The sequence below is a fragment of the Asterias amurensis genome, chromosome 12 (assembly GCF_032118995.1).
Source record: "Asterias amurensis chromosome 12, ASM3211899v1".
Classification (NCBI taxonomy): Eukaryota; Metazoa; Echinodermata; class Asteroidea; order Forcipulatida; family Asteriidae; genus Asterias; species Asterias amurensis.
This window is the reverse complement of record NC_092659.1, coordinates 17,219,918-17,237,050: the sequence shown is the minus strand read 5'-3', so window position 1 is coordinate 17,237,050 and position 17,133 is coordinate 17,219,918. Positions and strand designations below refer to the sequence as shown.

Below are 17,133 nucleotides of genomic sequence, written 5' to 3'. Positions count from 1 at the left end.
AAGCCAACGATTCACAAAGGGAAATAAAAAACTATACTGCCATGCTGTTGGCAAATGTCATGTAATTCTTACTCCACAGACCACCCACAACCCTTCAAAATCCAACCTGATGTGTTTTGTTAGATTATGTTGGACTGAGGACTGAACCGATAAACCAAACATGCTTTACATGGGATCGGGGGTACCACCATTATCAGTGTCCGAAAATAATTTTGGTTGCATCCAGTTTTAGTGGTGGGCTCTAAATCCAATTTAGTCCACCAAGTGCAAGCGATTCAACAAAATTATTCATATTTATAGATATGGGGCCATCATTTCTTAAGTGTAATCTGGGGGCAATCTGTTCTGGGCAGCACAGTGAACTTTGCTCAGAGTGCTGGGCGAAATTTGTATAATGTCTGGGCAGGCCCGCCCGGCAATGCCCACAGTGACAACTAGCACCATTTGGGGTCAAAGTCTCTGTGGATTATACAGTGTAGTGCGCATTCAGGCGCTTACCATATTTTGTATGTGCAATTTAAATCCGAAGATAGTTGAGCGTGGCAGGCAGTACCCGTATGTGACCTTGGTGCAAGGGTCAAATGATATACCTCTATAATGGTACTGGTAGGCAGAGGGTACCATTTGTGACTACCACATCTTGTCATACCCCACCACATTCATTCATTCATGCCTGGTGTTAGTTCCATTCCATGAAATAGCACTAATTAGACCCTCAGCAAGACAAACCATCTTCAAAATAATATTTTAACAAGCGCAAGACATTTTCTCACTTGTTAGCAATTCAAACTTTGCAGGCAAGCCATGCACGGTAATTAGTTCATACAGAAGCCAAGACGTCAAGTCTGACAAACACATACATATATGTATCGCAATATCGGCTTACCATTATTTATTTGGACATGGACGAAACCATAAAAAGCAAACAGGTAGAGAGAGTTAAAGAATCGTAATGGGAGATGTCAAGAATAGAAGATACGTTTCAAGGAGTTTTTTTCTTTCTTCAGAAAGACTCATGCACATTGCACAGCCAACAGTCAGTGGAGTTTCAGGCCCGATACTTCACTCAGATTTTCGGTCGGTTATTACCCACAAATTTAAATTTTAAACAGCTTGGTGGAGCGGATTAGACCACCGAACTAAAGCTCTGGTGTTTCTGATCAGCAGAGTGTGGGTTTTGAGTTCTGGCCGTGACACTTGTGTCCCTAAGCAAGACACTAAATCATTATTGCGGCATCCTTTGGATAGGACATAAAAGCAACCAGTGCACTTATCATAAAGAGAAGGGATTCGCACTAGCGTTCCTGGTTTGATTGGCTGCATATTGCGCCACAGCACCTTTAAACCATTACATGTTGGAAAGAATTATTTTTGCTGTGACACCATGTAGATGGACAGAGCAAACTGTCATGAAAAAAAGTTTTTGAATGTTTTTTGTTTTGAAACTGCATCGTCTGTCAACATGCATTCACATAAGAATTCTCACTAAACAGAAACTCTTTCTGAGAAAAATTGGAGCATGGTACTTTCTACAGTAACATTTCAACAGACACAGAGGCAATGACTAGGGGCATGGAGGCAATTGCCTCTGTTGAATCAATAAAGTATCAGGCCTGGTATTGAGAAAGTACAAACGCGCACATTTTTGAGAAAACATTCATTTTCAAAGACGAACATCATCGTTGTGAAACTAGACTTGAAATATTGAATCTCTTGAAACCAGAAATTGCATTGAATCAAATTTCCAATAGGATTTTAGGGTGAGAAGTTGAACAGTGGATAAACAGGCTGACAAACAGAAGTGAAGGACATTTCATAATTCTTAAAGAGATTATCGTAAATTAATGTACAATAAACATTTTAAATTGAAAATAAAAATTAAGCCATTTCGGGTCAGCAAAATAAAAATACAATAAATTAGAAATTATCCTGTCCCCATTAGTGTTTGCAAAATAAAATTTAATAATTATGCATTGAATATATACTTCTTTTTTTTTAATGGAAATGAATAAATGAAAAACTAGTGTTATTTAAGATCTGCATTCATTGTGAAAGCCATTATTGTTTAGTACCCAGAGTGCATAGTGTAGATTACTGTAAACAGAATTGAGCACCAGTCTACTATTGACACAAACCTCATTTTGTGTCACATAGACTTTAATTATTCAGAAACCAACATGGCTGCCACATAAGTTTTAGTTTTACCCAACCATGATCGAAATAATACAGAGAGTCAATGGTTAAAGGCACTAGACACTTTTGGTAATTACTCAAAATAGTTTTTAGCATAAAAACTTACTCGGTAACGAGCAATGGAGAGCTGTTGATAGTATAAAACATTGTGAGAAACGGCTCCCTCTGAAGTACATGTACAGTAACGTACATTGTAGTTTTTGAGAAAGAAGTAATTTCTCACCAAAATATTTGAATCTCAGCTGAGGTCTCAAATTCAAGCATCTGAAAGCACACAACTTGTGCGACGAGGTTGTTTTTTCTTCCACCATTCTCTTGCAACTTCAACGACCAATTGAGTTCTAATTTTCACAGATTTGTTATTTTATGCATATGTTGAGATACACCAAATGAGAAGACTGGTCTTTTACAATTACCAATAGAGTCCAGTGTCTTTAAAGAGAAAGATGAACTTTAAAACTAGAATCACAAACATTGAAGGAAACAACAACTTACCTAAGATCAATGATATGCTTCTTGCCTCTGTACTTGAAGTGATGAAGGCACATTCTGTCAAAACACAATGGAAGAATTAATTTAATAATAATAATAAATATGGACATTCGGGGTGTGCCATATCCTTCAGAAAGACACTCCTGGCGCAGAGAAAAAGAATGCTGCTAATGAAAGTACTCAAAGCCAAGACTGAACAATTGAGTTTTCCCAGTTAGGTTTGAAGCTTGATAGAGTGTCTACTAGTCCGAGGTTCGTTGGAAGAGAATTCAAAAGAGATGGTAAAAAATGTAAACAAGAACAATCTCTTTGAAACTGGGCACTACTAAATATAAGCAATTAAGTAACTTGACTTACTCTAAGACATCAAACAGCTTGAGCTGGTCGTCTTCATTGGCTTTGCTCCACCATCCTAGAAGAACCTCTGCAAAATTTAGACAAGAAAAACAAAGTAATTATAAATTTGTTGTGTTCTTAAAAATAGAACACATCTTAGATGCCATTCTGGGCCCAATTTTTATAGAGCTGCTTATTAAGTAAAAAAAAAACAAAGCAAAACAACTTATGCTTACTAGATTAAGGTTACCAGCCAAAAAACCAAGTCACATATGTCCCAAGTACAAAATTCCTAAGCAAAATTGTCTTCTTTTAAGCAGCTCTATGAAACTCAGTGATTTCGCCTCTGCCTTTTTCCTCTGTGAACCCCGGCTTGAATCCCAGACCAGCTTTTGGAAACATCATCCTCAGCACTTTAGAAGTGGATTAAAGAACCTGACTTATTTAATTAGAAGATAAAATACAGCATTCTTATTCAACCAGGCAGACTTTAAAAAGCCTGAAATCAGATAAAAGTCTGAAAGGATGTGGATTAGGTTTCAAGTTCCTGCACAAGGAATCAAATAATCAAATGGTTCAAAAACCAAATGAATACTTTGCCTTTAAATCAAGAATCAAAGCGAACAAAAAAGAAAACCTACCCTCATTGACGTTCTTGACGACGTACATCAAGCAGATCAGCAGGTCCTTGATCTCGTGGTCCAGTAACTTATCATACATGATGGTCGACTTGCTCCGTTGGTGGCCCTTCCCGGCCGGCGCGCTCCCCGTGATCGTCGACTGTGAGTCGCTCCGCTCCGACATGTCTGAAAGCATAGAGGTGTGGGCAGATGAGGGCACTGTTGCCGCTGAACCGCCATTCATTGCTAATAACTGAACACCGCTACCACTACTGCTAAGGGAACCGCTGGAGCCGGTACGGTCTTTATAGTCCAGGGGGCGAGGAGTGGATATCAGGGGTGCACCTGTTTGGATGGGGGGAAGGAGGTTGAAGGGTTGGGAGTGAGGATGAGAAAAAAGCGGGGTGTAATGCTCACATGACAAATGATGCTATGGTTGGATTCTTTTACATGCAGAAGTTACAGCTGCATAATGATCATGTTTCAGTGAAAGACGCAGTATTGATTAGGGAAGAGTGTACTCACCCCAGTCTTCCAAATCAACTTTCCTCATAAACCATGGTTGAGAAAGGCTTCATGCCTGAAGTCTTCCTCAGATTCAGTTATTTTAGTGAGAATTTAACTCTTTCTCAAAAACTGCGGTACTTCAGAGGGAGTCGTTTCTCACAATGTTTTGTACACTATCAACAGCTCTCTGCTGCACGTTACCAAGAAAGGTTTTATGATATTTTATGATAAACATGTCAAGTGCATTTGAACACAATTGATGAAATTTAAAAGCGCTCCTTTGTAATGGTTATGCACTGCACTGTAACTGACTGAGAAAAGCTGTCATTTACGGGTTATTTAATTGTACATGTAAGACTTGAAAACATATATGATCAAAATGCAGCATGTGACACACACATTTATTAATAATGACATACAAATTTTGACATGACTGTTTTATGTGACAGTTGTACTTGACAGACAACTACATGTACAATAGGAATTAAAAACATTAACCCTCCTACTGTCTGACCCGTCAATATGATCAACTGTGTGGTTTTGGAGGACTGATTAACTATGCCAGCCTGCAATTACATTATGTCATGTTGTGAATGCCACACATGTGCAAATTCAGTTTTAGGCACAATTGTACCACCCTACACAAATCATGCACTTGAATTGTTTCAATTGATTGGTCAACTCGCTGGAAATATTTACCGAATGTAGGAGGGTTAACCGTTCCCAACTGATATAAATTGTATAAAAAAAAAAAAGTAATTGCCACTGCTGTGTTCTTTTGTCATATCATAGCTTCCAATTACAGCGTTTATAACTCTGTAATTGGAAATATTAAAACCACATTTTTAACAAATTCAGCAACAAAATACATAAAAGAAAATTATAAGGCTTTTGAAAAGTAATACATCATGCTGAAATTAAAACCGACTTTTTATGCTTGCATCGAAAGAAAATATAAAAGCAGACATTTTGTTGTTTAAAAAAAAAAAATTGATAGAGTTCAACACATGGGGCATTTTAGAAACCATGACTTTAGTTTCAGCTCCGGCTTTACCTGCCTGTTAGAAGCCCCTATACCATAAGCACATGCTTTCAAAATTAATGTCAGAGTTTAAACAGGAGCCATATACCTGTACGGAGCCGTGGTTTCGAAAAGGCCATTATTTGGAACGTTCAGTGCATGTTTGAAAATTATAATTACATGACACTTAGATGCCTTGACAGAGTTATCACATGTTACAAAAAACTGAATGGCGTAAATCAATGCGTAACACATACTTGTACATGCAAACAAAGAAATGAAATAAATGTTTTTCGTTGATGGATGCTGAACAACTCAAAAACACTGTCTTCATGCTGTCAACATTATTCATTATTACGTCACACTATGCAAAAAAAAGGATCTTTAATGTACGGCAGCCATTTTAGTTTACTTAATTATGAGGTACATTATGTCTTGGAATACGTTTCAACAACCGCTGATTACTCACACATGGTATGAAATGAGGGATAGGAAAGGGTCTGAACAGGTGCCGGGGGTCAGGGGTCATCTAAGAGTGTGACATCACACAACCAGATCTTATTCACATTTTGCAATGGTCAACAATGCATCTATGGTAGAAAATTACATACTGAAACATGGGGCAAGTTTACAATCTGTTAACAGTGACCACTTCATTTGTGTGCCCACTATACACAGGTTCAACTTTGCAAGCAGCCATTTTTGTTTGCTTCCCAAAACCAATGTAACCAAACTGAGGTTGGGAAGAAATCTTAGTCTGTCCCCTTTATATAAAAGGAAAGTTAGTATTCAGTAGTGCTTGAAGCACACAGGGTACTCAACTAAAATGTATGCAACCTAATGTGGGTCTAAGGTACAGTTTGCACATTATCAACAGCTCCCTAAAAACTGGGTTCAGTTCTCAAGGAACTATGTTCAGTTCCCCAGGAACTTTGTTTAGTTCCAAGGGAACTTTGTTTAGTTCCCAGGAAACTTTGTTCAGTTCCTAGAGAATTGGTTCAGTTCCCAAGGAACTGCGTTCAGTTCCCAAGAAAATGCGTTCAGTTCCCCAGGAACTGTGTTTACTTCCCTAGGAACTACATTTCTTAGTTTAAAGGGGAAAACGGTAATGGGATAAAAAAAAAACGATTTTAATAATCAATCATAGAAATGCTAATACACGTGACTCTACAGTTACAAATATTACATGCCAAAATGAAAAAAATTATCAATCAAAAACTATGCTACATCTGTAAACAAATAAGAAAGTAAAATCATGTAACACTAAAATATACAAGTGTCTGGAATGAAAACATATCTGAAGAAAAAGGTACAGAATGAGAGAGGTTAAATAATATCAAAAAGGAATAAAGCAGGAATCGACAGGTTGAAGAATATGGATGAAGTTGAATGCATCTACCATCCTATAAGAAAAAAAAATGCATACTGGAAAGAGTTTATCGGACAGCAGTGACTGAAATGAAACGAGCTTGGCTAGGGAGGGGGACGGAGTGTGGTTATTGGAAATGGGAGTCATCTCCTTTTTTCTTCTTTTCTTTAAAGAACAACGCTCAACAACTTCACTTTTTCTGACCAAAGAATAATGGGTAGTGGTATACAAGGAAATGTTTCCATACTTTCTGAAACCGAGTCTGAACAGTTGAAAGCGCTCATTGAGCGAACTTGTGAAAACAATTTGGACTAGATATTTTTGATGTGAGATTAAAAGAATAGATTGATCTTTTTGTTGATCATGAAAGTTGTGTGGCACGGGTGGTTAACTGAGGCAAATTAAATCTCTCAGGATAAGGGGTTGAGGGTTGATGGGTTTCCATCAATGAGCCATTTGTGAGTTACATTTGAATGATGGCTTGCAATGCCTTGGTCATTTACAAGTGAATGCTCAATCTCATCAGACTAATCTGAAGGCACGGCAATAATGGTTAAGTGTCTTGCTTAAGGACACAAGTGTCACGACTGGGAGCTCGAACCCACATTCTGCTGATCAGAAACACCAGAGCTTAAGCCCAGTGTTTTTATCCGCTTGGCCACAACACAAAACATAGAAACACTGAATGTTGTTCGGGGAATTTAAATTTTCAAAAACATTCGTTTCTGATTGAGCAAGGCATGGCACCAGACATCCTTTAAATGTAACTGGCAAATGACCTCATAAGCGGCACCAGGAAAGTACAGAGCAAAGAAGGAGCGGAGGTTGTGAGAAATCTAAGGAATGAACCGAACACATTGCATAGCAGTCAAGTATTGCAGAATGTCAACTGTGGTACAGAAGGGAGAACAACATTGGTCAGAAAAAATGCTGAAAAAAGCCCCACATATACGGTCATTCAATTTTGGTATACATTGAAACAAGTTTCAATCAAAGCAAAAAAACACCTTTGAGGTATACAATTTGTTTGTTTTTGTAGAAACAACCTGAAAGCAAATCAAGTAGGGTTGGTGGTAACACCATGGAAATAATCTCTTGAGTTGTGATGGTTCTTAGAATAAAAAGAAACATTGCAAACACAAACAGCACTATAGAGAGAGCCACTTGGTTTGATTTTAAGGTGCACTTGTAGTATAGAAACCAATGTTGCATACCCTTTTGTAACCTGCTGAATATTGGCAGAAGTGAATCAAAAATAATTTTCAGAGTTTTGAAAATAAAAGTGTGGATGCACTCTAGCAGTTCAATAAGGCGAGGTAACTGTTGCCATTCAACCAGATTGTGCTATAGTATACAACATTCTTTTTGCCAACTGTGATAGAAAAGGCATCATTTAGACTTTTAAAGGTAACCAGTACCTGCGACCTCATCCTTATTGATCCCAAAGTCTTATATACAAGTGATACTGGTAAGGTCAAGTAAGGTCACACCTACTGGTTACCATTTAACAGGATACCTCATTCAGCAGGCTCAAGTAAGCCACAGATAAAAGAATTTCGGAAGGAGGAGATTCTAAAAGAGAAATTAGCTGAGCTCACAAGCACAAACAGACAAACCTCGGCTAGGCGTCACCAGCAAAGTTGGAGATGAGACGGTGGAAGTGAAACTGACCCTCCCTGACGAGATTGTTGGGGACGGGGGCGGTTTGGACAGGGAGATTTTACGAAAGCGTTGCGTTGAGGGCGTCTTTTGCATGTCCAGGATTGGTGAGTCGCGACCACCGGAATTAGTCGGGGTGGGTGGTTGCGATAAACAAGTGGTGGGGACGGAGGAACTACGTTCTAAGTTTTCCATTTTTTCTTAACGAGGAAATATTTCATAAAAATTCATAAAAGTTTTTTAAGGGTTGTTCATTTTCATGATGGCATTTTGAAAGATTTGTTTTTTGTCAAGTTGGGGAAAGTGAATAAATTGCCAAATGGTAGTAATTTTCAACATAATTTTCATTAACAAATATTTGCAGCATGAACAAATATTTCCCAGAAATTGTTTAGATAATTTATATGATGGACAATTATTCGAAATAAATAAATAAATAAATAAATGATTGAATAAATTCATGGAAGAAATGATTAAATCCGTGATGAAGAGCAGCATGAAAATGAAAAGTGAGAAGAAGCCGATAAGAAATTGCTCCAACCAGATGAGGAGGGCGGGGGGGGGGGGGGGGGGGGAATCCAAGGATGAAGTCGAAATGATGACCTGATGTTGCCATGACGATCCCGGATGTTACAAACATGCAATCTTAGAGCTTTTCATGATATCTAATTAACAAGTTGTTTTGATGATCACCTTCATAGAAGAGAGTAATGCAGTTGACGATTTCAAGAACACAAAACGTTCCTTTGACAAAAGATCTTGAGGTAGAAGAATGCTCATGAGATGACAGCTTGGTAAAAAGAATATTCTCTAAAAGTTTTGACTACTTAAAAAATATATAAAAAAAATACATTTACTGTCATGATTTAAAACTTGCTAAATATTCATGAGGATGTGAAACTTTGAAGTTTATGGAAAACTTACTTACAACACAAAATGAGTCATAAAAAATGAGGGTCGTTCAAGTATGGTACAGTTGTATGGTCGAAGGCCTGGGCTTGGTTTGCCTAGTTAAAGCCATGTGTGACAGAATGTACCTTTTCAAATGATTTTGGGTTGAACAAAGAAAAATTGACTAGAGCGGGATTTGAACCGAAGACCTCCGATTTAACATGCCGGCACTCTACCAACTGAGCTATCTAGCCCTATGTTGGTGGTCTCCCAATTTTGTCAATATCTTTGTTCAGGGGGTGCCTGTCAGAAGCCATTCAACCACAAACTGCCGTGTAGCCAGGGATCACACCCAGGTAAAGAATACCTTTTCCTAATAATGACTGAACCAAAGCCCAAGCCCTAGCCCATGTACAAGACCAAGCCAAAGCCTATGCTCAAGCCCTAGCCAAAACTGCCATTTTGAAACATGCCTATGACTGCATGGGAGAATTTGACAAACTTTCAATGGTGGTGACGAGTTGACCTGTAGTTTACAATTTACTCAGTGAATTTCAAAATGAAATCTTGCAACAAAATGAGACAACCATGTTGATGGACACTGATGAGGCAGGACTCAATGAGATGAGCTAGTTTGAATAAGAAACCCCAAACCTGTGAGTTGTGTTAGGACACGATTAAACGCCACGTGTGAGTTTCTTCGAATTTCCGTCATTCGGGGGTCTGAGTTCGTGGGATTTAAGGGGCGAGATAAGAAATGACAACAGCATAAGTTTGTGAAGTTACTCCCTACAAACCTTAATCTTTATGCAACATTGTGTATGTACATTCTGCAGTATATTCTGCAGTAGATTGTACATTCTGCAGCATGTATAGAAGTATTATATTTTGCAGTATATTCAGTAGTGGTATACTCTACAGAACGTTCTGTAGTAGTATTATAATACATTCTGCAGTATATTCTATAATATATTCTGCAGTACATGGTAAATAGTTTCAAGATGGGTATTTTTTTCTCATGATATGATCAGTATAAACAACTGAAAACATAGGTACATGGAGATGATTTTTGATGAACATTACGGCCAAAATAAACGGTATAGTAAGGTTTCTAAAACCAAAACTTAAAACAAATTACTGGTTAATTCCACAAGCGCCTGATAGCCACAAAAATTTATCCAAAATGCAGAAGGGAAAACAACAAAAATAAATGCAAAAATATCTAACTAAAAATAAAGTTGTATGGCTCAAATGTAAGCAGGTTGTCATGTGACGAACTACCTGTATGAAATTTCGTTTAAAAAAAAAAATTGTGAAATAAACAAATTTTTCGCGTTTGGAATTTAGCTGTTTCTTGTTGCCTTTGCTTGTTTAGATTTGGACCCACTCCTACCAGAACATCGTAAAGAAGAGCTGGACGTATCTCGTCTTTTGATATAATGTGCACCTGTGCTCGTCTCACAACTGAGTAATCCTGTTTATTAATAAATATTGACAAACAAACAAGTGGTTTGGATGAATAAACATGGATATATGATAATATAAAAACAAAATTATAATAATAACAAATGCAGTGAAGGGGGGAGGGAAAAAAACCAAAACGAATTTCCGGTTAAAAACAAAGAAATCACATCTCTGGGATTGTGACATGTAGTGCATGATGGGGATAGGCCAAAGTTCACTATCCAAATTACAGGAAGCTGAAAAATCTATGCAGGGCCCAATTTCTTAAAAAGCATGAAAGCACAAAAACTGTGGTTATATTTAGTTCTAAATTGTGGTTATAATTAGTCAGGATCGCATGCTACTTCATAACTATTTTTTATCCTGGTTGCAAAAAAAATTCAAAATATGTTGGATAAAAAACTCTCATGTGAAATGGGCTTAAAGGAACACGTTGCCTCGGATCAGTCGAGTTGGTCTTTGAAAAGCGTTTGTTACCGTTTGTTATAAAATACATATGGGTAGAAAGATGTTGTAAAAGTAGAATACAATGATCCACACAAACATGCCTCATATTGCACGGTTTTCCTTTTACCTCGTCGACTAACACGGTCGGCCATTTATGGGAGTCAAATTTTTGACACCCATAAATGGCCGACCGTGTTAGTTCGCACAGTAAAAGGAAACCACGCAATTTCGAGGCAAACATGTGTGGATCATTGTATTCTACTTTTAAAACATCTTTCCAACCATATGCATTTAAAAAAAAAACGGTTACAAACGCTCTTTTTAGACCAACTCGTCCGATCCAAGGCAATGTGTTCCTTTAATTAAGCTCTAAAGTGGCTGGCGTCATATTTTTTATAACTTGTTCCCTAGAAAGTTACCCACTGCGCTAAAGGTTCTCAGTTATCTATAAGCGGCAGTTTTCTGATCTGAGTACAGAAATTCATGCTTCCAATTATGTTGAAAAAATTTGATAAAGGTTGCACCGTCACCTCCCAGTCACCAATAGGATTAAGAATCTAAAGATATAATATTACAGCAGGTAGAACATTACGCACTGTTAGTTCCCGTTTCCAACAAGAGATTTCGGATCGCTTGGTGACAGCAGACCTTGCAAGTAACACATAAACGAACCAGGAATACTTATCGTGGAAGAGTAGGGGTTACCCAGTGTTTCTGTTTCACATAGCAAGCACCCTTGTTCACAGGTTTCCTCAGGCTTGCGAGCTACAGTGAGTCAAATTCTCTTCCTTGGTTTCAGAAGTAGATATTTCATTTCAAATGATTTTGTTAACATCACATTTTGTGGCCCGCAGGCCAAATTGGATGTGATTTACAAACAGAAAACGATAATTTCCATTGTTTTCAATTTCCATTTCAAAATCGATCAAAATAAATTCCATTGTTTGAGTCGATCTGAGCTTGGGCACCTTCCTAGAACAATGGAATTACCTAGCGACTCTTCTGTTACCTAGCTCCCCAAAATCTCCCATTCTCATCCATTTTATTCCTGCTTAAAAAATAAACTTTCATTTTTAACATAAAAATGATTGACTCAGAGAGTGTCGCAGTTAGTAGCAGAAAAAAAAGAGACATCAGAAAGGATAAAGCTGAAATGTTAATTTTGCCGAGATATAACTCACTCCCCGTTTTTAGACAAAAGAGACACACCAACCTTCTGTGGAAGGGCTAGGGGAGGCTAGAGACAACCCCCCATGACCGAGGGGAGAGTGCTCCGTCTTTCCCCGCTTCCCGGACTCTTACGGAAACGTCGTGGGCTTACATCCCCTGACGAAGAGTTGGGCGGAGTTAGGAGGTTTTGAAAAGAGGTGGTACTGGAAGGCATAGAGAGGTGGAGGCTACGGAGGGAGTCTACGGAAAAGAAAAATGGATGAGGAAGGAAGGAACATGCGGGGGTCAACGAAAAATGAAAACAAAAATAATGAAAAAATAATCAAGAGGAGAAATCAATATTCATCGTGCCAGGTCAAAGAAAACAATATCAAAATAAAATTTCTTCGGGCATGCATTATTGATAACAAAATATATACGTGTCAGTCGGTAATTATTGTTAGTAAGTAAATGCATTTTGACCCTGTATGGATAATGTTTTTGAAGGATGAAGGTCTGAAAGCGAAAATTAAAAATCCTCAAAAGTTGAGACAAGTTTCCTCTTGATGTGGAGATGAAACCCCTCAATAAACAGGGCCCAATTTCATGGACCAACTTACCGTAAGGAAAGAATTAGCGCTTAAGAAAGCAGGGAATTCCGGGCTTACGTCAAGAGTATTTCGCAGCTTAGCAGGACGCTTTTGCTTGTGCACGTGGGTACTTCATGTTACTAAGTATTTGGCGCTTGCCTTGTATTACTGTGTAAGCACAGAGAGGCGATCGCAAGCGCAGAGTTCAGCAGTAAACAGAGCCATGAAATTTGGCCCAGATTTTAATGCTACAGGGTTTACAGATTCTCTGCGTCATATCAAGGTTTGGACATAACCAGGGCAGAGTCTTTCATCTATGAGATGGGAATTTGATGTCCTTCAAGAAAATCTGAAGGCACAGGGAGATCAAATCAGACATTGATAAATTTGTTAGCAGGACATGCAGACTTGCAGGTCATCCAGAAAAACAAAACGATAAAATAATGATCAATCAGCCACATGAATCTAGAAACCATGATTGGAAGAAAAACAACACTAAGGCGAATCTCATGCCTGTAAGGTCAAAGGTTAGAAGGTCAACTGTTAGAAGGTCAAAGGGTAGAAGGTTAAAGGGTAGATGGAGGTCAGGATATCACTGCATGCTATAGAGGGTAAATGAGGTAGGGTCGGAAGTGAAAATATTAGAAGTCATAATACATGTAATATATCGCTGCGGAAAAGCGTCAACCGAAATAGATTTGACAGAAACACAGTATCCACATAAACACCCAAGGTAAATATCGGGTACCCAAGTTGCCTTTTGATCACATGCCCTTGTTACACTCAAGTATAAAAATAGCGTCCTGGACTTCTCCCTTTTTCTTCTTCTTCAAAACTGGTACATTTTCAAGTTTTAAAGTGTGGAAGGAAATGTTTGTCGTATGATAAGTGCAGTATCTTGCCTGCTATGAAACGCACTGGAATGTACAATGCACAGTGTCTCTGGTTTCGTCAACAAGATGAAATGGTCTAAAAATGTTGGAATACATAAACTACAAAAGAGGTTACTGTTACGTACTGTACATACATGTACAATTACATACATGTACAGTGGAGTAGATATTTAACACAAATTGAACGCCTTACTAAATTTTCCTGTGAAAGGGGAGTGGGGGCAAAAGGGGGGACAAGGGGTACTACAAAGTGGGTGTGGCACCACTGGTAAAGGAAGGAGTCAGCCTTACTGCTGTTCACAAATCTTCTTTCATTTTGTTTCCTTTTGATTGTTAGTTTGATGAACAAAATTGAAACGTGCATTTTCATTAGAATTATTACGCTATAGTATCTCTGCAAATAAAATGTGTTATTTTGTTATAACCATAAGTTAAGTTTAAAAGATAGATTGTGGTGGTTTTTTTTTTTTATTTTCTTTTAAATTAATGGTTTCAAACTCCACTTTTCCTGAAAGAGGAATTGTGGAACACAATGATCCTACGAACGACTGTGAAAAGTTAATCTGGCTACAATCTAAAATAACTGTTACATTTGTACTCTATTATTATCAACGTAAAGCAAAATTAACATGGCCACTTTTTGAGCTACTTTGTGAACTTATGCAAATTGATTATATTATGCAAATTATATGGTAATTAGGCAGTATGGGCTGTTTGTTGGTGAGTGATGTCTCCAAATAATGCTGACCAACCTGACATGCCCATCCATGAGAGACGATTGATACGGGTGCTGTTCCGATCGGAGCGTGTGCTGCTTCGATCGGACTTTGAACTGCTGCGCTCAGAGCGACTTATCTCGCTGCTTTGCTTTGGAGGTGAAGCGGAATCGGCGAAACCTGCATATTCATGACCACGTCATACATTATTCATAACTTCGTCTACCCTATGTAGACCCAAGATACATATATCATGGCACTGTCATGCATTATTCAAATGAGCGCTGTGCAGACCGAAACAACTTAGTCTGAAATTGGATCTTGCTTTATCAGTCATTGCTCATCTGTTAAATATTCATAACCATTTAATTCAATACGAGTCAGTCCCCACATTGTCTGCCTGTAGAATATTCATGACCATTTCAGTCAATATATGTCAGCCATAAAAATTAACACTGAGAAGGTGTTCCATTATTCATGAGACAAACTAAACACTGAAAGAGACTCGTGTCAACAGGTACCTGCTACTAAAACACAACTGTTGTCCAGTAATCATTAACATATATATACACGACCTTACAAACAATTTAAATATTGAATTAATATGAAAACCATCCTCAAGGAGTACATTTTATTGTGGTGTAAAATTCCTGTCAAGACTGAGACCTGCGGGAAAAAAAATGTTAAAACACTGGGTATGAAAATACATTGCATAGCTGTCACAAAATATGATCCTGTAAAGAAAACAATTAGCATGAGAAAAAAAAAAGTTAACACCATAATAAAAAGAGAATACTTCTGTTTGGCTGTCTGGGTCTCACTGCATGACCTGCATGACCTGATAAAAATATAGAGAACCAATAAAACTATTTATTGCACACTACACATGTACATGGACATGAACTACGGTCTCTATATGGTTCACATGTAGAAAGAAAAAGAGAAAAAAATCCTGCTTCCCACCAAAAATAGGAGCTGTTTGTACCGGGAGGAGTAGGGGCACAGAAGGGGCCAAAGCCCTCCTCCCAAAAATCATCTGACACTTCTGTTGTTGAACCTTAACAGTTGAGAAGATGCCTCTATGACCCTGTATGCTATCTTTCATTAAGCTTTCATTAAAGGCAGTGCACTGCAGTGGACACTATTGGTGATTACTCAAAATAGTTATTAGCATAAAACCTTACTTGGTGACGAGTAATGGGGAGCGGTAGATGGTATAAAACATTGTGAGAAACGGCTCCATCTGAAGTGCCATAGTTTTCGAAAAAGAAGTAATTTTCCACGAATTTGATTTAGAGACCTCAGATTTAGAACTTGAGGTCTCAAAATCAACCATCTAAGCACACACAACTTCGTGTGACAAGGGTGTTTTGTTCTTTCATTATTATCTCGCAACTTTGATGACCGATTGAGCTCAAATTTTCACAGGTTAGTTATTTTATGCATATGTTGAGATACACCAACAGTGAAGGCTAGTCTTTAACAATTACCAATAGTGTCCACTGCCTTTAAGCATGTTAAAAAGGTATGACTATTGCACATGTCATTTGAGAAAACTTACAGACATTATTTAAAAGGCAACATTTACAGACAATGCAAATTATGTCAAATTTACAGGCAACATTATTCAAAAAGGCAAGTACACTTATTTCACACTGATTTACAAAGTATGAATGAACAGGCCAAAAAAGATCTGTTGCAGAACTCAAGCTTTTTTGGAAGAAATTGATGCGAGAAAAAATTGAAGAGAAATGCGAGAAAGTGCAAGAATTTTGAACAACGACTGTACTTTTAGAGCAATGAAAAGATTTGTTGAAAGGATGCGAGTGTATTGTAGAGATATGAAATGTGAAGGAGAGATTCACAGTTACAGCATACACATATCAAGTTTAAAACTATATTATAACAACAATTTTTGCATTAAATATCGATTTTCTTTCCCGATTCAAAAAAAGATAAAACCAAAATTCAAGACCACATAAAAAGATTGTTAAACATCTGGGAAAAAACTTTTTTTGTTGTTTTTAGATTTAATTTGATTCAGTAACTAGAAGACAAGACTTTAGCTTGATGGATTCGAACCTTCAACCTTGTAATTAAAAGTACTGCAGTTTTACCACAAGAACTAGCTTTTTCTTGTTCTATAATCTTTTCAAAAGTTTCAATCTAACAAAAAGTTTCCATGATTTGTTTGCAAACTACCACTTAAGATTTGTGTCAGTCCTTTAGTCAGGAGTGCCACATATTTTAGAAACAAAGATTGAACGGCAATACAGGCAGCAAATAACTTTAAAAGAAATTGTTCTCCTAAATAGAAAAAAAACTCTCTTATATCACTATGCATTCATCTTTAACATCGATTGTGCAGCTGTGCAAACAACAAGAAGACAATTTCTACGCTGTAACAAGCTGTGTCATTGATGGAGTCAGGAGACTATACAAAATGGCCACAGTACTGTTGTAACAAGCTTATGGTGCCATGTGGCATATGATTTTGAATGATATTTTTTCAATTTGTTTTTATAGGGACATTAGTGTGCTCAGAGCTGCTAATATTTGCATCTTGCAGGGAGATTTTGTACGACAATCAGGGATATTTTGAAAACAACAATCAGGGGGGACTGACTTTTTAAATTTCATTTAATATCACCGGGGGGGGGGGGGGGTGAATTTTCCATAATCAGGGACATTTTTTCAAATTTGCTCATTAGAATGTGGAAACATTGGTTTATTTTCGGGGAACTTTCTACAGAATCAGAGAGAGTCGACAGGTCTGCATAACTACA

General features: G+C 37.7%; 1 protein-coding gene across 1 annotated transcript in view; it reads right to left on the bottom strand.

The window, feature by feature from the left end:
- The window catches only part of LOC139945274 (dedicator of cytokinesis protein 9-like), an 86,626-nt gene that overhangs the window by 18,739 nt on the left and 50,754 nt on the right, over positions 1–17,133 (bottom strand). The window contains 7 exon segments of the mRNA XM_071942607.1: positions 2,689–2,742; positions 3,043–3,109; positions 3,663–3,986; positions 9,743–9,811; positions 12,213–12,296; positions 12,299–12,409; positions 14,384–14,527. Of these exon segments, the coding sequence (XP_071798708.1) occupies positions 2,689–2,742; positions 3,043–3,109; positions 3,663–3,986; positions 9,743–9,811; positions 12,213–12,296; positions 12,299–12,409; positions 14,384–14,527 (853 nt within the window).